The sequence below is a fragment of the Chaetodon auriga genome, chromosome 16 (assembly GCF_051107435.1).
Source record: "Chaetodon auriga isolate fChaAug3 chromosome 16, fChaAug3.hap1, whole genome shotgun sequence".
NCBI lineage: Eukaryota > Metazoa > Chordata > Actinopteri > Chaetodontiformes > Chaetodontidae > Chaetodon > Chaetodon auriga.
In genome coordinates this window covers 7194819-7216248 of record NC_135089.1, presented here as the reverse complement: position 1 = coordinate 7216248, position 21430 = coordinate 7194819, and the positions used below count along the sequence as shown (strand labels likewise).

At 41.6% G+C, this 21430-nt stretch overlaps 1 protein-coding gene across 1 annotated transcript; it reads left to right on the top strand.

Annotated features, from left to right (window-relative positions):
* The first annotated feature begins 957 nt into the window (after positions 1–957).
* usp31 (ubiquitin specific peptidase 31) lies at positions 958–12540 on the top strand. The gene is made up of 16 exons (XM_076752602.1): positions 958–2187; positions 2405–2539; positions 2985–3079; positions 3171–3263; positions 3836–3971; positions 4367–4514; positions 4607–4787; positions 5050–5161; positions 5354–5448; positions 6311–6388; positions 7834–7963; positions 8424–8543; positions 9223–9448; positions 9562–9720; positions 9877–10029; positions 10909–12540. Exons 1-16 carry the CDS (start codon positions 1663–1665, stop codon positions 12396–12398), a joined length of 3876 nt encoding a protein of 1291 aa, XP_076608717.1. The 5' UTR covers positions 958–1662; the 3' UTR covers positions 12399–12540.
* Positions 12541–21430: the final 8890 nt, after the last annotated feature.

Below are 21430 nucleotides of genomic sequence, written 5' to 3'. Positions count from 1 at the left end.
ACACATGCACACACGCACATGCAAACACACACATAAACTCATTGCAATGAGGTACACACTTTCTTAGACAATGTATTTGCACATATGGACACATCTTGTCTCTGTGTCTCTTTTTCTCTCCATGCTCACTGTGCCTCCCTCAGGCAGAAGAGTGAACTGACAAATGGCACCGACTCAATGACTGAATTTTATTTTATTTGCTTTTTATCATTTTTATTTGTTTTGACACATGAATTCTTTTTTCATCATGGTCATCTGTCATTAATCTCACATCTTTTCTACAGCTCAAAAGGCACAAAAAACGGATATTGAGCTGGTACAGGCACTTCAGATTTGGAGTGGTGCATTCAAATCAACAATAGCTGAAATATGGGTTTAAAGGTTAGAAATTCCAATAATGATGAGGAGAGTCTGGTTAATGCTTTAGTACTGGGTTAACCTTCAGGTGCACTAGAGCATACATCCCACAAAAGCAAGCACATATGACTAATGAAAGCAGAATAAATATATTTTAGAGGTCATGACAGGTAAAAGCAGAAAACAGGCATGCTTGATTTACAAAATGATTATTGATGTTGCTACCTTCAGTATCTGTGACTTAAATACCATAAGATGAGGAAAGTTATCTGAGTGTGTCTGGGTGGAGAACAGGTCAAAGTTATCTCAATGAACTCTTTGTGGATAGCTTATTTCCACTGACAAGATTGTCCTGATATTGTTGAGCGGGTGCTGCAGATTTCCTTCCTTCAAGTAATATAGCTGTTGAAAGGAGAATATTTCTTTATTTATCAATATGTGCAATTGCATTGCTGATTTAGTAATCAAAATGGCTGGCTATGTATTTAGTTACTTACAAACAGGGTGACTAAAAACGTTTTACTGCCAGGCTGCTGCTCTAACTCCAGTCCAGTAGGTGGCGGTAGTGCAGTTGTAAACCAGCGCACCAGCTGCCAACACAAACAAGAAGAAAAAGAAGAAGAAGAAGTAAAACGATTCTGCAATTTGGTAGCTTAGCCCGAATGAACCTCCAAATATGTGACAAATGTGAGATTAACCAAATTTCGGACACTCTCTCCACTTTAACTGTCATTACCTGCATACCATGGCGGACTATCAGTTTCTTTTGGACATGGACAAAAACGCCGGAAAGGACTATTGCTGTTTCAGTTCGTCTTGTTGTTATTGTAGCTAGCGTCAGCGTTAGCTAAATTAGCTAACACTGCTGTCTTGGCTCTCAGCGTAACCGATGTTGATTCATTGCTGCGGGGCGGCAAAGCGCAAAAACAAGGTAACCCCGGAGCAAATTGCACACGTAAAACAACTGACCTGAGCAGTGACTATGGTATGCTTCTTAATTCATTACATGATTGGCCATCGCCAATGTTTTAGGCAAGGTTGTAGCGTACAATTTGCTAACGTTATTTGACAAGTGAAATTAACCTTCCACCGCTGCATGCTTTACACACCTCAATTAAAATGGTATTATCAGCTAAGGTTAGCTAATACACCAAATGCTGCCTGCAGCGTAAGATTTAACGTGAAGTAGTTGGCGTCGTTGCTGTCTACATGTTTTGAGATGGAGCAGCAGATAGCAGCCAGTGATATGGCTGTCGTTCTTCCCGACACATCTGTCTGAGTTGCACGCCTGTGAAAGAAGAAATCATGTCTTGCAAAGCCGCAACCAAGGACAAGAAGTCGAGCTTCAGCAAGAAGCTGTTCAGGCGAGGCTCAGTGCGCTCAGTGGGCAGTTTTATGAGCAGGGTCCTGAGGACACTGACAGCGTTATCTCACTTTGGATCTGAAGTGCAGACAGAAGATGACAAAGATGATGGAGGATTTTCCACTTTTAAATCTGGAGGTAAAGATGTGCCCATGGATGATGGAGACCTCGGGTCTTTCCTGTCTGGAGAGAGAGTTCCTGGAGTGTCAGGTCTCAAAAACCACGGGAACACCTGCTTCATGAATGCGATTCTGCAGTGCCTCAGTAACACCGAACTCTTTGCTGAGTACCTGGTTTTGGAGCACTATAAAGACAGCGAGCTCGATGAGGACAAACCAAAGACAAATGGCGTGCATCTGCAGAAGAAGGGTCCTCTGGCCAAAGGAGAAGTTACAGAGCAACTGTCAGGACTTGTGCGGGCTTTGTGGACGTTTGAATACACACCTCAGCACAGCAGGGATTTTAAGGTAAGTTCTCTGTGAATCCTAGTGGTGCACTCCTCGTGGAAATGTTTACTTTGCTAACGCAGGCTGGAAATGCCAGTACTACTGACTCACAACACTGCTGCACAAATGACTTTCAGGGTCTGCAGCCTGTCATGAGTTTTCATGACTGACAAATAAACAGTGTTGAGATTTTGGCCTTGCATGCATTGTAATATTTGCGCCGTGCTGTTTGTTGCAGAACGCTGTGTCGAAAAATGCCACCCAGTTTAAAGGGAACGCTCAGCACGATGCTCAGGAGTTTCTCCTGTGGCTGCTGGACAGAGTGCACGAGGACCTCAACACGACCAACCCCAACAGCAGGCCTGCTATAAAGGTGAGGTTAGAGGAGTTGCAGGGGTTGTTCCAGACATAGTTTGGCGTTTATTGAAAAACACTGAATGTATGTAGTCCACCAACACTCACCTGAAGTATAATGGATAACTGAACATTTATACAACAGTTATTGCTCATCCATACAGTCCTTTGTGTCTGGAAAGCTGAAAGTAGTTTTTCCACTTTTTATTGATTTTTTGTTACATTGCATTGTAACTCACAGATGTTTGAAGCATTCTCGCTTAGTGTATCTTAAAAATGGGCTGCATTGCACAGTACAGTTACGCTTGGCTTGCCTGGTCTTGCCTCATCTCTCTTTCCTGGAACTAGTCAATAACAACAGTATATGAAGGCTTACACAATAGCTGATAAACCCTGATAGACTGGTATTATTTAGAACTTATAAATCTAAATCAGTCTAATGAAACCTGTTTGTGTCCATCCAGCCGCCTATTGAAGAAGATGACCAAAGCATAGAGGGGCCATCTCCTCCCCTCTCTGCTGGGTCGTTTGTGCAAGAACTGTTTCAGGCTCAGTACAGGTAAACTTTATGTCCAATAAAAGTCCCATGTTTTTTCCCCATTATGGCCACATGATCTGCTATATTAAGAGATTTAATTTTGTCCCAACAGGTCTTCTCTCACCTGCCCACATTGCCAAAAGCAGAGCAATACGTTTGATCCCTTCCTCTGCATCTCCTTACCGATCCCACTGCCACACACACGGTGGGTTACTCTCATGAGCTGTGCTACAGCATGATCAGTTAACGGTTGCTCGCTGACAGGTTTTTACATGTTCATGACATGTAATTATTACTGGATTAAAAGGTTTATGCAAAATTAAAGTAAACATATATTGGCTGTAAGGCTTTCAAAAAACGTTTGTGGTTTATTTCTCTTGTTTTTTTAACCGTCTGAGCAAAGGCAAGGAACCATGTATACAAGTTAACTTTCATTGAAAGTCAAACTGTGTGTGTGTGTGTTGACAAGTTTACAAGTACCTGAAAGAAATATTGCTGTGTGCGGTTATAGAAGGAATGTGACCTGGTGTGTTAGGAGTGTGTGTGTGGGGGGGGCGGGGGGGAGGGTGAGAGTGCAAGAGGAGCAGCAAACAGGTTTGGGAGGAGTGTGCAGTTTCAAACCAAAACATCATGTTCCAGGTGTCTTCAGTCCAGCAAAAGAAATCCCTCTAATCTAACATCTTACAATATTCCCAAACATATAAACCGTGGCTGTAAAGCAGGAGAAACCATGCTTGCATAGTAAAGTGTGTTCTGTATGTTCACTGTTTTTGCCAGGCCCCTGTATGTGACAGTGGTCTACCAGGGGAAGTACTCTCACTGTATGAGGATTGGAGTTGCTGTTCCACTCAACAGCACCGTCTATCGCCTCAGAGATGCGGTGTCACGTGAGACCAAGATCCCAATGGACCAGGTGCTATTCCTGTCTCTTATCAGCTCAGGGTCTGACACAGTGAGACTGTGTTACAGTCACACAATGTTAGCACACTGTTCCTGAAGCCAGTTCCACCTCTGAACAGCAGTTTGTCATATACCCAGGATTCTTTGTGAGGTGGACTCAGAGTTTCAGAGTAAGGCGTGTTTAAACACAGTTGTCCTCAGGGTGCAACAACAGCCGAGTGCTAACATTGATGAAAGCTGGCAGGATGAAAATGTCACAAGAGTAAATATTAATGAGGGCGACAGCAGGATGAGAGGCGATATGGTGGTGACTGTTATTTTTGAATTGACAGTGTAAAACAAAAAGAAACGAGACATTATGGATGGTACAGATTTTTTTAAATGCACTCTCTTTTTTTCCTCTTTCAGTTTGTTTTGACTGAAATGTACTATGACGGTTTTCATCGTTCCTTTTGTGATGATGACGACGATCTTGACATCATTCAAGAGAGCGATTCCATATTTGCCTTTGAGACACCAGAGACCTTCAAACTGGAAAACATACGCACAAAAAGAGGTGAACCACACTTTTATTCTGCAGATATTCAGCTTTTATTACGTTAAGTCAATAGAAGGATATCTATGGAGAGTTGTTTCTATCTTTCACAGGAAGTCTTCTGGCAAACCTGAATCATAACAACTTGAAATATGGGACAGAAATCAGCAGGACTCCGTCTTTCATGCAGGGGGCCATGACGCCTTTAACTGCATCTCCCAATAAAAACCTGGGACCTGAAAAAATGATCCTCCTGGTGTGTAACAGAGCTTGTAGCGGCCACCAAGGAAAGAGGTACTACAGTCCGAATATCTTATGTTCTGTGACGCTAACTTGGCCCCCGTCTGTCTTATGTCCCTTTAACACACGCTCTTGTCTCCTGTTCTTGTTAATAGTAAAGATTTGAGGTATCATTATAACACAACATCCAGTTTTTGGTTGTTCCTAAAGATGGTCGTAATGTCATCATGGGGTATTGGTGTTGTTCAAGGCTTCCTGGAGAAATCAATAGAAATCCATAACAGCAGACAAAACTCCACATATTCTGTTGTCTTAGGTTTGGATTGCCTTTTGTACTGTACATGGAGCGCACTGTGACCTGGGATGCTCTACAGAAGGAGATCCTGGAGAAAATGAGACATCTATTGAGGCCTGGGGTCTACATTCAGGTAGGAAGAGGAACAAGCAACCAGCCTTATGAATTAAATATGCAGTAAATGGGTCGATGCTTAAGTGGAAAGGTGGATGGATGAGAAAATTAGCTTTTCAAATAGGAGCCAGAAGAAAATGAGTCAAATAAGTGAAATGAATGTGTGACTACTATCAGTGACATTTTCGGTATTGATGTTGTCTCTGTGTAGGTTGGACCTTTCAGTCTTCGGGTGGTTGGCGTCGTTGGTATCACCTACCTCCTTCCTCAAGATGAGCGACCGCTGTGTCATCCAACTGTGGATAGGTCAGTTCTGCTGTTTATAGAGGATCCATTTACTGTTGAATTATGCTGTGTATCTGTGTGTACTGTGTAAGCTTTCAGACATCTCCGGACATAACGGCGTTCATGTTGAAAAGGTGGAAAAACAGTCTAGAAACTGTCAAGAATATTTAAATGTCATTGGGCAAATATACACAGAGCTTTACCCAACAGGGGAATGCAGGTATTTGAAACCATAAGTGTTTTTTAAGCATTAATTTCAGTGAAAGGTGAAAGTGAACAAGGCTGAAATCAAAGTAAACACTGTGTAAACATGTTACATCCACCTCATCTTATTCTTCTTCTTACCTCATCAGTTCTGTTCCTCTCATAGGCTGCTTTAGGTGGCATGCCCGAACATGATTTTGACTTTTAAAATGCCTGTTTAGCACGTTTGGCTTATTACGCGCAGAGGTTGACAACAATAAAAACAAGTCACAACATTAGTGCTCCCCAGAGGTGCATGAGTCAAAGTGAAATAAAGTGCCTGTGATTGATAAATATGTTGTTTCATAAGAACTGTCTTTGACTGTCGTGCACACAATTCTATGACCTCAACAAAAGCTATCACAGAAATATATTGCATCTTTTAACTTATTTCTGCTCTTTAAGAGCAACTAAATGATTTCATTTTTTTAAGGTCATACTGGATCAACCCATCCTCTATAGAAAGTTTCCTTCACACTGACCCCATTTTTAAAGTGCATTGAAATGCATGTGGATAGTGTGGCACACATTTCCCAGAAAAGGCTTTTCTTACTACTCTACAGTGACATAAATGAAGAGGTATAAAATCCCATTAATAAGTGACACCTTGAGTAAATGTCTTCATTTCTTTCCGCTACAGAGCATACAAGTCCTGTGGACAAGGGGGTCCACCACATGTGAAGATTGTGGTCGAGTGGGACAAAGAGACCAAGGACTAGTGAGTGAAAAAGATGAATATTTGCTAACGTTCTGTTTTGTTTTATGCACAGTATGTTTGTCCTTTACAGAATGGAAAGAAGCCAGGTCTCTAATTGTCATTGGGAATAATATATTTTGAAAAGCTAGGCTGATGCAGAACTGTGTGGGAGACATTCATACATCAAATGTCGTTTGATTCAGACAAAATGTTCATTTGAAAGAACAGGTCAAGCCACTCATTTTAATAACTTGCTTTGTAGACATGACATTGAATTTGTAATATATTTGTAATTTAATGTCATTTTAGTGAAGGCCATTCATTCACAGGCAGGCTAACGAGTTTTTCCGTGTACACGATTATGTGGGCAGCACAGCTGGGATGACTGAATCAGTTTTAAATGAAAGATATGTCTTGCAGCGGTGTCTGCCAGCACCGTCACGTATTGAAACAAGGTGATCGATCAGCTCATCAAACCCTCAAACCTGTTTATCAACTTAAAGGACCAGTGTGGTGTATTTAGTGGGATCTAGCAGTGAGGTCTCAGACTGCAACCAACTGAATCCCCCTCGAGTGAAGGAGAGTCAGTGTTTGGTTTGTCCCTTCTGGGCTTTCTTTCTGTAGATATAAAGAGCTCATCCTGAGGTAACAACAACACAGTCATTCTTGTTTTCAGGTGATTATATGCTAATGAAAACATAGTTATGATTATCATATTTAATTTCTGCCATATTCTGCTAATAGATCCCCCTAAATGACACCTGCATTTCATGCATGTGATTTCTTTGTTGTAAAGCACTGAGCTGGATTCCTTGTATGAAAGATGCTATACAGATAAAGTTTATTATTATTATTATTATTATTATTAAATCTTACACACTGGTCCTTTAATGTGACTGCTCATTGGCTTAGGAGGCAGTTTGCCAGTCACGAAGATAAGTTCGCCCACACACCACTGCACCTTCATGTGTCAGTGAAGAAGACAGGTTTGCTGGTGAAGGTGAGGCAGCGTTACAGTAAAATTGATGGTGACAGTCTCTGCATTGTGCAGGATTTCTGAAAAGAAAGTCCGTCAAGCTGAGCAGCATCTTGAACTTATCAAGGGCTGTTTTACAGGACTGAACCTACAGGACTAAACTAAAGCCCTTGAATTAGGCGCTATTCATCAAATGATTCCCTTTTGAACCATAAACTTGCTTAATCTTCTTTAAAAAGTGCTGAATTTCAAACACGTGTGGTTTTAGACCACGTAAACACCAGCGTCTGAAGTTCAGTCTGCACAATCAACAACATGTCTGCTCTCGTTTCCTCCCGTAAACTAATTACTATGTTGTGTGCTTAACACACACATACACACACTCTTCGCTGGTCAAATGGAAGTCACATCTTCACCAAAAGTTTAATAAGTTTTCAGAGCTCATCAAATTTCTGGGTTGGCTGCTGACTGTGCTTCGTCTTCCCCACAGCCTGTTTGGACACACTGAGGAGGAGTACATTCCCGATGCTGAGAGTGTGTATCTGCACAGGGAACAACATCACCAGCCGCAGGCCTGCACCCTCGCTCAGTGCTTTCAGCTCTACACGAAGGAGGAGCAGGTAAGATTGTGACCGCGCACGAGGCCGCTGCATGCGTACACAAATACAAACACACATGGCTGATGCGTGCATACACAGATACACACACAGCCGATTACTGCACTGTCAGTAGTTTGACATGAGAAAATAAATCTTAGACTTGCCTTGGCACATGGTCAGTGTTAAGTATATTTTGAAGTATAGCCTCACATTTGTCCCCCCACCGGTTTATTATTCTTCTGCTAAAGTTCAAAAAGCCTTTCGCTCTCTGTGGCTCTGCTGTGCATTTGACTCCTAATGCTATGTTTGGAATAAACCAGAAACTCTGAGCACAGACCTACATAGACATTGTGGTTTGACTTGCCTGCGATTGCTCTGGAGGAGAATAGAAGGAAAAACTCTGGGCCTCATCCTGTGTGAAGGCTGTTTTCTAAGCAGTGCGGTTGGAGCTCGGCCTTGATTGGTGCTCTGTGTGTTTCAGCTGGCCCCAGACGACGCGTGGCGCTGCCCCCACTGCAAGCAGCTGCAGCAGGGCCGCATTAAGCTCAGCCTGTGGACGCTGCCGGATGTGCTCATACTGCATCTCAAGCGGTTCAGACAGGTATTTAAGCTCGACCAACCACTGGAAACTGAAAGTGCTTTCTGAGTACGAAGAGCACGAATCACTCCTATTTTTATTTGGCTTCAAGTTGTTTTGTGTTTGACTTGATGTTGGATATCTGAGCATTCTGTTGTTAGCACACTCTATGATAAGGGCTTGGTATCAATTTATTTTTGCACTGACTGAAACATGTCAAAAGCTCTGATGATCAAAAATATGGTCAGATGTGTTGATTTGTTAACTATTTCTTTTAACAGGTCCTGATTTAAATGAAATATTTTGGCAGTTTTAAACAGATGCCTGTGTTTAGTCAGTATTTACCATTTAAGATCTTCATTTGTTTTTATTAATGTGAATCAAAATACTTTGAGGTATAGAAAAATTATTGTTTTAATATCAGTGCTGAAACTCAGATATTGTGTAGCACTAAATTTCAAACAATACCCAGCCTCACGTGGTTCGTTTTTTTAAAGCCTGCATCGTTTGTAGGTTTGATTAAACAGATCAAGCAGTTAGAAATCCTCATTAATGGTTGGAGCTACAATTTTTCATGAGACCTTCAATACACTGTGTGATAACAAGTAATATGTCACCCCACTGCAAGCCTACAGGCTGTGTCTAATAAGTAGGCTGGAGTCGTTCTTCAGTGCTGATCAGTTTATGCTGCCGTCTCTTCCAGGAGGGGGACCGCAGGGTGAAGATGCAGAACATGGTGAGGTTCCCGCTGATGGGCATGGACATGGCTCCTCATGTGGTTAAGAGAAGCCAGAGCAGCTGGAGTTTACCCTCCCATTGGTCGCCATGGAGACGGCCGTATGGCCTGGGAAGAAACCCCGATGACTACCTGTATGACCTGTATGCTGTGTGCAACCACCACGGGAACATGCACGGAGGCCACTACACAGGTAACACTATGAACCGTTAGTTCAGAGGTTGTATGTGAGAATAATGAGGCTGTAGAATTAAATATGTTCATCATCCATTTTGACCTGTTCTCCTCTTTGCTCTGCACTCACAGCCTACTGCAAGAACTCCATCGATGGTCAGTGGTACTGCTTTGATGACAGTGAGGTTTCACCAGTAGCCGACGATGACGTGTGCCAGCAGACGGCCTATATACTGTTCTACCAGCGGAGGACGGCGATTCCCTCGTGGTCGGCCAACAGCTCTGTTGCTGGTCAGTATTTATTTCCTTGTGTGTGTCTTATATTTGCTGCATTTAGTATTCTGAGAATAAAGTATCACTTTTTTTGAAAATTATTTTAATGTGTATGTACCTACCACACCTTTTGGAGACATTGTCTTATTAGAGTTTTTATTGTCTTTTACGCAGGATCCACCAGTTCATCTCTGTGTGACCACTGGATCAACAGGTTACCTGGCAGTAGGCCTGCCAGCTTGGCCTCTGGAGCTTCATCCAGACGCACCTCTCTGGCATCACTGGCTGAGTCAGTCGAGTTTCCAGGAGAACGCAGTGAAGATGACGGTGAGACTGAGATTGTTATTCTTTGTGATTGCACGCACATGAACTGCTGCTGTCTTTGGGCTCATGTTTTCAGTTTCAGGTCACAGAACTAACAGAAGCATGAAGTTCAGAGTTTGCTGTAGAAAGTAAGAAAGTGGTGTGAATGCGTCACGTGTGACTGAGACGAGCGGGAAGCCGTGCCTGACAGAGCTCCTTTTCTGCGGGAAACTTCACATACCGAGTGGATCCAAATGGAGACAGATGTGGCTCGAGCTGCTGCTTGTGGTTAATATAAATGCAGGCTGTGTTTAACCCTCCAGAACACAGGGTCAGCATAGACCCCAAATATGTTGTCCAGGCAAACTGGTATTTAATGCAGTTTTCACAGATCTCACTGTGGATAGAACCAGTTTTTTATTACTTATATGTTTTACTATATGTTTGAGTGTCTCAACAGTGGTGAGGCTGCAAATGCAACCAACTCAACACCCCTCGCCTTACCCCTCTCTTTCCAAGTGTGGAGGACCTCAACTACATTTGTCCAAGGGCTCGAATTATTTTAAGCATACACTATGGTGGCCTGATGTTCAAATAAAACGAAATCATAGATTTTATTAAGGCCTAATTAGCCTGTTATTGTTTAATATTTTCACTTTTTATAAATTTGTCATCATTATTAGTCTAAATCAGTGTGAACAGACCTGGTCTGCAGACCACCAGTTGAACCTATGGTGGCCTTCAGGTAATATAAAAACTCAGAAGGTGCCCTCTAGAGGAAGTGTTTGGTTTGTCTGTTCTGGGGCTACGGTAGAAAGTTGGTGGGGCTCTCTTCCTTTGTAGATATGAAGGGCTCATTCTAAGCTAACAAAAACACAATGATTCTTATTTCCTTGTTTTCAGGAGGCTTCTCTGTCCGCCCTTTTGTGAGGAGCATTCAGCGTCAGAGCTTGTCCTCCAGGTCGTCCATCGCTAGTCCTTTAGCCTTCAGCGACAGCGGGATAAAGCCTTCGTGGTCTCTCTCTGCGAAGCTTCACATGAGATCGAACTCGCCCTCACGTTTCTCCCTCGACTCCCGATGCTCTCCACCTCTCGAGAGGATAGGCGAAGCCTGCGATGACAAAGTTTCCACGTCGTGTTTTGGCAGCTACAGTAGACATGAGCGCTACTTTGGCAGCAGGTCTCCCCTGTCTATGATAGAGGGCAACTTGAGTGACCAGGACCACAATAAGAGGTTCCTAGACATGATGTACTGCAGGGCTCCCACTCCAGTGGAAAAGAAGAGCACCAAAAATGAGCCAACTGAAAACAACAACCAGATTACAGCTATAGACCAAAACATTCTATCCGCCCAAGCTACTCCCTCCAAAGAACAGAAACGTAAGAGCAGTATCGGAGGATTTGCCTCAAAGGCAGAAAGCACAGGCTCCACGAAGACTTCCAGCAAAGTGGAGCAAGAGAAAACCTCCAAAAAACGTTTGTGCTCAACCCACAAGACATCTGCTTCTGAGACGTCTTCCAGTACACCTGTGAAAGGCAAAAAGACGAGCAATACTAAAGAAAAGAGCGTAAATGCCAAGAAAAGCACCTCTACGCCCAGTGGAACTCCTTCCAAAACAAAGGAGGCAGCTCAGCCTGTAGAAACACCACTACATAAGCCATGCGTCCGCTCCACACCTCAGTCCTCAGCTTCTCCCTCACCAACGGCAAAGAAGAGTTCCAGCATCAGTGAGAAAAGCTCCATGGGTAGTCGGAAAAAGCTGGTAGAAAGGAGCTTCAGCAGAGATTCTATGCACACTAGCCCCCTGGCCGACAGTCTCCGAGGCAGCTCGTTAGCCCGCTCTTCGCTGTCTCGGAGTGGGGAAAGCAACCGGCCTGAGAGGAGACTAATGAGGAGCTCCAGCAGCAGCTCTTCTGTCACTAGCCTGCGCTCACCCAGCGTGTCCACCAGAGACCTTCAGCGCAGCAGCAAACCTGAAGAAAAGGGGTTGTCTTTCTTCAAGAGCGCCCTCCGACAAAGGGAAAGCCGCCGGTCGGCTGATTTAGGAAAAAGCACCATGCTTGCCAAAAAGGCCTCAGAGAGGACATGCAAGCAGAATGGACAAGCCAAGGACCTTGATGGTGATAAGGGAAAGACAGGAGATGCTGTTTCTTCACAGGCATCTTTAGACACTCGTGGAGGTGAGACAAAGTCAGAGACAAAGGCGTCTTCCAAACCCCCCAGCTCTCTCAGTCGCACTCTATTAAACGTTGGCAAATCCAAGTCTTCCACTTCTGAAGTAAGTCTCAAGTCTCCCGCAAATGGGAAGAAGCCTCTTGAAAGGATGGCGTCTTCCCGAAAGCTGTCATCAAGCATGCAATCTCCTGCACGTACAACACAGAGGCCTCAATGATACATCCACAGTACATTGAACTCACATAATGCAGCTATTTTCTTTGTGCCTAAGTTTCAGTGAGCACCAGTTGTATTTGTAAAGAGACATTTTTTGATGTTATGGGTTTTTTTCTTCTTTACGCTAGCATCTGATGCAAATACTGGCTTTGAAGTTTGAATATTGACAGCCAGCTTTGAGTATTTTTAGCTCTGCTGGATAAAAGGTGCAGAACTGTGCATCATCTGCATATTTGAGTGCGGCCTGGTTTGCCGCCAGCTCTACTTTTAAAGCAGTGCATATTGTTTCTCTTTGAGCATTAGGTATGAATTTGGTGCTAGTGAGAAAGAGTACAGGGCGATGGATTGACACATTAGGTGTTTTCTGGCATAGAGGGTACATGAACATGCTGTATGCGTTCAGCTGAACAGCGTATTTCTCCAATTATCTTTCCTTCAGATAAGAGGCTTGTTGTATGTTTACATCACTGCAAAGTTTCATTTGCTTGAAATATTGTGCTGGAAAAACCTGCTTTGAAAAGCAGCAGCTTGTACATTAAAAGAAATTAAGGGAGTAAGAAACATTTTAATCTTTTATGCACCAACAATGCATTAATGTCTTTAGAGAAACATCTTGACATTCTTCCAGTTTAGGATGGAAATAAACCGGCTATTGATGCTTAAAAATAGTATTTTAAGCCACACATCAGTGAGAACCGACCCATAAGATCATAAATAGTCTCTGGATAAATACTGAAACTGAGTTGATGTGCTCACACACACACACACACACACACACAAAAGAGTTTCATTCTGAAATACTTGCGGCTAAGCGTTCGTGATAGTTTTCATTGATTGTTTTTAAGTAAAACCTGCAATCTGTTTTCCAAACACTCTCCATACACCTCATGCGTCGGCTAATAGGGGTGCTATGAGTGTCTAAAGCTAAAGCTATGGAGGAAAAAGCATTAGTAGACTGTACTGATTTCACGTTTCATGTCTCGAGAATATTGAGTATTCATGTGAAGCTGAAAAGAGGAAAGATTTCAAAGTGAGTGATTATCAACACTAAAGCAGCAGAAATGCAGAGGTGATAGAAGGCCTTGGACCAAAAGACAAAAGAATCTGAGGTGAGAAAGAATCAGAGTCGGTACTCACATTGAGACAAGTTTTCCAATATTTTAAAACTTTATTTTTGTTTAATACTAGTACTTTTTCGATAGAAATGTATTTTATCAAGTTAGCGACTTTTTCTCAAAGGGATGGCGAGTTTTGGAATGAAACCCTTTAAAATCAAAGTATATAAATACATATATATATATGTAATGTATGTCTCTGTACAGATATTGACAAAGTATATAGCATATAACCCATTTTTTCCTTTCCATGAGCAAGATGAAAATGATCTTAAGCGCCTTTCAATACTGCACATGGAGACAGATAACTGCCTTTGGCAACATTGTAGTCTACTACTGTATGCATCACTGAGTAGGAATGTTGGATGTTCGCACTTTGTACAGATAAACTAGTTTTCTTTTACCCAGAACAGTCATATATATATATATATATATATATATATATATAAATACACACTAACTTAACAATGTAATTATCTAATTTTTAATATGTTGTCTGTTCATGAGTTTGAGACATATCGTAAAGTATCGTCAACCGGCCTTAGACTTGAAAAGGTAAAAGGGTACGTTCATCTCAGCGTTTCAGGGGTCATTTTAAGAATTCACCTCTGTACTACACCTGGTGCTGTAACAGGCCGACGCTCCTCTGGCACTGATTTCTCTTAAATGAGCATGATTTCAAGTGCTGATGTTCAGAACTGTGACCACACACTTCAGTGGACCAGAAACCTGTCGGCAGCATTTATCATAACCTGTGGTACCTCACTGGAGAAGATGATACGTGGCCATTTTTTTCTTCATCGGGCTGACACAAAATATCGATAACGGGCTGTTTAATTAATCCTGGAACTACATTCATATTGCCTCTGAGCTGTTGTTGTCCAAATATGGATGTGTGGGCTGAATTATGCCACACACTGCATGGGTGATTTCTTTTGCAGTCTAGTGATCGAAGCAGAGGCAGGATATGGTCACTGCTGCTGTTCTCATGCTTGCTGGTCTCATTTTGAACAATCAGCTTCATCACTGTAGAATTACCCCACCTGCAATTGCAATATTCATACTTTGGATACCAGCAGAGTGTGTTTTTAATGAATGACTGTGGTTATGCCATTAGTTTTTACTTTAACCATTAACTTCATCTTTGAATTGTAGACCTAGAGTATTTCTCTCAGCTGTTTCTCTGTAGCGTCGACCGGGTTTACATTGGTTCTCAGATGGTTTCAGAGGAAATACCACTCGATTTAAAGATTTATGTATGTTATTTAAATGGTCTGTGCGCAGTTGAGCAAATCAGCAGCCTTCGTGTGCCTGGCTTGGAATGTCTGTGTCCAAATCGTACTTTTAGAGCAGCTGTTTTAGTGGTAATCTGCTGTGAGGAAACACAGCTGCGTCATGTTTTTCTGGCGACTTTTGCGAAATTTGGATGGCAAGTTGAGCTCCACAGCTTGATGTCAGACCCGTCATTATTATTTATAACTCAAAGATTCACAACAAGCTGTTCACCAGTGCACTGTTGGCAAGTAAAATTGCTTTATGGTGACACTTTTCCCCCAAATTTTACCCAGCCATGTTTTATTTAAACAGCCATCTGTTGAGAATAATAATTAGGCCACAGAAATGACAAAACACACGGCAAACATAAATTATGTATTTGTTTACTCCTACCTGCAGTTTTGTAAGTTTGCAAATACATTTCTCTCCAGAACTGGAAGCCAGAGCATCAAACGTGACATTCTCACTCAGTTTACCTGTTAAGTCATGAACATGAACGACAGTAAAATCCTCTAAGTATCCTCAGGATCCTCATCACTGGCACAGGCTGACCAGCAGCTCCGTCTCCCAAAACGCCATTTAAAAAAAAGTCATGGCTGCTGTGCTCATTGACCATAGAAATAACATCCTGCTGTTTAAATGTGGTTTTCCTTTAGCTGCTCTTTTCTACTTTACATTGTGTAATCTTTTCAGGAACCTGTGCATGGCACTTTGGATCAAAGCAGGACAATTTTCTATCATTTTGGCTTCCACTGTCTTGTTTGCCCGCTTGAAAGTCTGTAATTAAGTTGCAGCGGCTTGTGTTTATTTCAGAGCTGCATCGTGTCATCACACTCGCTCGTTTGTCCATTCATCTGCTCGCTCAATAATAATTTTATTGGATTACATTTATGTCGCCACAATCCAGTGCATTAGGATAGGAGGCCCCTCACTTTTGAGATTTTTATTTCGTTTTTTGGGGTATTGTAAACAAGGATTAGTAGACGGTGTGAGTCATATTGTACAGTACTTATATTTAAATAGGGCTCATAATGTGAGATCGTTTTGTATCAAACCAAACACTTTATGAGGCTTTTTTTTTCTTTAAAACCTGACAGCTTCAGCCTGTTCCCTTGTTTTCCAACCATTTTCCAGTCTTTGTGTTTATAACCTCCACACTGCCTACATTACTCTTTTGTTCTTACAAAATGTGAGATTAGACGAGACATGCTGGTGGCAGTCGTAAAGAGGTCTGTAGTATATTGCTGAGCTGATTTGGATGTCAGCAGTATCACATTATGTCGCAGGAACCTTTTGTATCAGTAGCATCCAATCATAAAAAAACTACTTTAGTTTTATTACGCTGTCGCCAACATGGTAGCGGTAGAGCAATAATCCAATAATCATCCCATTCATCGGTTACCAAAAAAGTGCGACACGGTTGACTTTTGAGAGCTTAAACGGCCGTTGAAGACATACCTGTTGAAACAAGATGTCAAAAACCTGTAAACTTCAAGAGAAAACGAACCAACGTCTTTACAGAATAGATTTTCCTCTTCAGCTTGCTTCACTGCAGTCATCGTCTGTGTTTTATTTGTTGTCGATGTACAGAACTGAGAATGATTAAGGAATGCAGTATTGCATGAAAACGCTAATGCATGTATTTCATTAACTATGCAAGAGTCTTCAGCTGCGTCAAGTAGAAGCAGAGCATGGCTGGTATATTCCATTGCTTAATTTGCACACCATTCCAATAGTTAGAAATGATAAATTACAGAATACTTCATCTGTACAGTTCAAAGGATTAAACTTAAAAATCTTGCCTATATGAAAATCTATTTAATGCCATAATTGCTTTCAGCATTCGACCATTTAATGTTTATATCTGTGTATTTTATTTTATTTTTGGATTCTGCTGATCTGTGCTCTCTGGGTGCTCCTACCAAACCGGTAGGTTACTGTCTTTTTTGTTTTTTTGACAAGATGTTTAATAATTACTGTTGTACACCAGCAGAGACAACACTATGGATGCGATCATCTTTATGTGGTTACTAAATAGCCTCATCTGTGTATGTTTGTATTGTGAAAAAGCCTTCCATTAATTCACTTCAGTGACAGCAGTTTGTGAACCCCTGCTGCATCAAAGATGTGGTCCGTCTCCAACATAAAGGCAACTCAGATAAATAGAATAATATCGCTAAAAATGCAATAAGGAAAGGTAGCAGATTTGTAGTTTTATATTACAGTATATAATGAACAGTGACATTACAATGGAAATGTTCAGTTAGTGCTTTGTGTAGCATTTATGCCACATCACTCATTTCAGTTTTTTATGCATTTCATTCATTTCTTTTTTATGGGAAACAGGCAGTTCGTCAGTAAACGAGCAGCAGCTTCCAAACATGCATTAAAGCAGCGACACCATTTGCTCCTGATAACTGGTGAAGTGGGTGTAAAACATCAGTCACTCTAATTGTTAAATTGCATATAGGCGTCCTTGCAGAAGTTAATTAAGATTAGAGAATCAATTCATCGAGTTATTGTCGTTGACACAGCTGTTGTTGTTAAGCGAGTCACAAAAAGTTGCACTTCTCAAGGTGAAACCATTAATTAATGCCATTATCTGCAACGTGTTTGTGCAGCTGCTTTACCACTGAATCAAAGTTGCAATAGCCACTGAAATCCCCACATCCTACATTTGAGCCACAGACTTAAGATTCGGCTGATACTGCGGCACTACAGCAGTACGGCAGCGTGGACACGAGCGTTGTGATGCGACAGAGCTCGAAGTCAGGAGCTTGGATTGTGACTTTGACTTCATTCGTAGGCAGACGTTTGAGGCTTTTGAGGGCATTTTTCAGATGGAAACACTACAAACTGAGACTTTTCAGAAGCCTTAAGTAAAACAAATTGTAATGAATAGTTTATATCTTTCTTTGGATGATACAGAAACCAAGGAGCTGTGTATTGAATGAATGTCATGAGTCTCATGTAGATGTTTTTAAGCTGACAAAGAACTCTACAGTGCTAAACACATAGCACATCTCCCCTTTGTCTTGTACTTATGATTTTTTTTAATGCATTCATTTTGTAAAATATCGTACGTCACACGCGTTGAGACTTTTCTGTCATGTATCAAGGCTGTTTTACTGTATTCCTTCTTGTACCAGGTTCATGAGGTTCTTATTGACATCTGCATTGTCTGAACTGGCCTCATGTTATTTTATTTTAAGGCCTCTGTTCTCTTCATTTTTTCTTACTTTATATTTTTTTTTATAAATTGAGCAAAATGTTTTGACACTCAGTAGTTTCAAGTTCATTAGACGATGTCAAAGTCTTCTATGTTAATTTATTTCTCTTTTGTTATAATGTTGCACTTTCAATGTTTTTTTTTTTTTTTTAATTCTCCAAAAGGACAAATGTGTATATACTTTGTTGGTTTACCCATGCAAGATGCAAGTACAAAATGAAAAATCGGATTAAAAATATTGAAACAGTTCCAGTGGTGTGTCGTTATTGAGGATTGTTTGTGTGGCTGTATTTGTTTCTACACTAGAGGGAGCTTTCCTCTAACAAATCGTCCCTCAGCAGGACTCCACACCTCTTGGATTTCACTGATTTATGAAGACTCACTCTGCAGCATTAAAAGGTCATTTAAGTAAAAATAGCATTCAAGTTAAACAACATTTTGTGCATTACTTTCACAGCTTCAGATGGATTTATATCAGAATAGCCTGTGATCTCACCTTGACTCAGTAATGAGTATAACCGTTCACACTGGGCTGTTTTCAGATCTGCAGGACTATCCACAGGCCGTCTGCAAAACACCGTTTGTGTTCCCACAGCTGACACATGTTGTACTGTCGCAGCATGAGACACATTTTGAAGGCAATTTTATTTTTAATGTTCAAAGATCTGCCTTTCATCCAGTTTAGATCCTGTTGAGGTTGGCGGAGCGAGCGTATGAGGACACAAATCTACCGCTCATTGTCTTGCCACTGCAGAGACTGTGTATTATCGGAGACCTCAAGGCTGTGCGATACATGAGTGGCCCTAAATTTCTGGGCACGATCATGATTTCAAGCTCCTGCTGGCTGCAGAGTATAGGTGGTGCAGGAGCTGGGATGTGCAGATGCAAGCATGTCTGAAGTTTATACTCAAAGACGAGCGACTGCTTGTTGTACTATAGCAGCTTTGACTTTAACAGCAGGGAAAAATGTCACTTGTTCAGTTGAATTCAGTGAATGTTAGTCATGAGTCATATTTTTAAGAAACAGCAAGATTTGCAATTCATGTTCTTGGCTGGATCAAGATTAAATTCTAAGACTTGTTTATTACTTTTTTGCCAAACATTTTTCACAAATCTGATTCAATAGATTGACTTATTTCCACCAGGAGGGAAATAAAAAGTAATGAGGTGCACAGTCAAAAGCAGGTTCCTGGACTGTCTCTAACGACCAGCTTGAAGCCACTGTTGACTCTTTCACTGACTGATTTTTATGCTTCAAAATCAGAAAAGAAAAATGGTCACGACAATCATCAGTCCCACCAGCAATGTCTTTAAATGACTTATTTTGAAGCTGCAGCCAGCAAAAATTCGCCAGCTATGACTTAAATGTTGTTAACTTAAGGAATTAACGGTACTGCAGAGTTAAAGTACTCCACTGGAAGTGAAAGTCCTGCATTCAAAATGTTACATGACTAAAAACACTCATTATGCAGAGATTTAGATTATACACATCTATTATATGAATGTATATACGTATTTTTCTAGTGGCATGTACTATAAGTAGTATTTTACTGTTGCAACTGCAGCAAATGTGATTATTTAGGCATTTTGATCTGTTTTCATCTATATATTTCATATATTATTTAAATATATATCATGTTTTATACAAAATTTTCCAATCTGCAAAGTAACGACTACAGCTGTCAGATAAATGGAGTATTTTCCCTCTAAAATACAGCAGAGCACAAGTATAAGGTGGCATAAAATGGAAATACTCCAAATACAAATGCAGTAAAATCATACTGAAGTATAGCACTTGGGTAAATGTGCTTAGTTACTATCCACCACTGTTAATCAATGTTATCAGTTCATTGATTGTTCAACCAGTCAGAATGTCATCATCTCCCACAACCCAGTTACTGTCCAGTTTCCAGTCACCTTAAAGCAGCTGTTACAGAGTTGTTGTCTTTGCCCAAAGTTTGAAGTATTCTAATCCCACTCCCTCTGTGTCTGTCTGACTGTCATCAGCATGCTGGTTTATCTAGACAGCCAGTCAGCTCTTGGCTGAAATCCACCTCACAAATCATTTGAAATTTCCTGGTAAGCAGAAGGATGCCATTTACTCTTCATCTCCAGCGCTTTTAAATGGAGTCGAACCAGCATCTGAGTCCTCTCTCATGATAATATCAGTCCCCCGCGGTACAGTGAAGTTACTTTAGCTATTCGCCTGTGGTTTTATCTCCTTTGTCCCCTCTTTTGACTCCACCCCAGAGAGTGCAGAAAAATCAATAACAATTGATTTTAGAAGGCAAGAAGAGGCGGTTGGAATTCAAGGGGAGAACCGGGGGAAGACAGAGACAGAGAGGTACTTGCCGAGAGGTGTGAGACCCTAAGCATAATATGCATGTGCTGGCACAGCTAAAGGTCACCAACATGAACCTGTCTGTAACAACAGATTATGAAGTGTCGAGGCCTCAGAGCTACTGAGGTCTCACATATAAGATAAGAACAATGGCGGCTGTGAACAGTGACGCCGCCTCTTAACTCAAAGTCATTTTAATCCATAAAGAAGAAGGTGTTCTTGAGTCGTCTTCCTGCAGCAGGGCAGCTGATGATGACAAAGCCCATAATGACTGCAAGATCTAGCTGTTTTCGACATTCATTGTAAAGTGGGAAATAATGCACCAAAGCCAAATCTGCTGCCCCACTATCAGCATTAATTTGTCATGTTCCTGCTTGTAGCAGCCAATTAGTCGTCTGTTTTCTACTATCTGCTGCCGAGCTTCATTTCAGATTCACTTTCACACTGCTTGTTTGTTACCCCCCCACCACCACCACCCCACCCCACCATCACCCCAGACCGCTCAATCAACCTTCACAGCGTAATGTTCAAAGCAGGACAAGACAGCAACAGACTTTCACTACAGAGAGGAAGGGCTGTTTGATTTCTATTGCAGGATTCGTCCGGGTCCGGTGGGTCAGCGTGGCTGACAGCTTGGAGATTGACAGTTGAGATCTTTCCCAGGCGGAACACTGTTGGACAACATGAGCAGTGATCCAAGGCACCAGCAGAGAGGGGTGGAGGAGGGGGGTGGAGGCTGCAGATGTGGTGTATCCCTCATGAAGTGAGTGTGTGTGTGTGTGTGTGTGTGTGTGTGTGTGTGTGTGTGTGTGTGTGTGTGTGTGGTCTTTTGGCTGAGGGCCATGTCCCCCTGTCATCAGGACTGCTGAATGGTACTCAGTACCTGCAGACTTAGATCCAAGCACCTGGGGACCCATCAATGGTTCACGATGAGAGAAATCTCAAAGAAAATGGGAACCTGTTTTTTCTTTTTTGTTCCTTGTTTTCTTTATTGATTTTTTTTTATTATTCCCTGCTGTCATTTCCTTTTTTTCTTTATCTAGTGTTTCAGACAAAGCAAATACACCAAGATT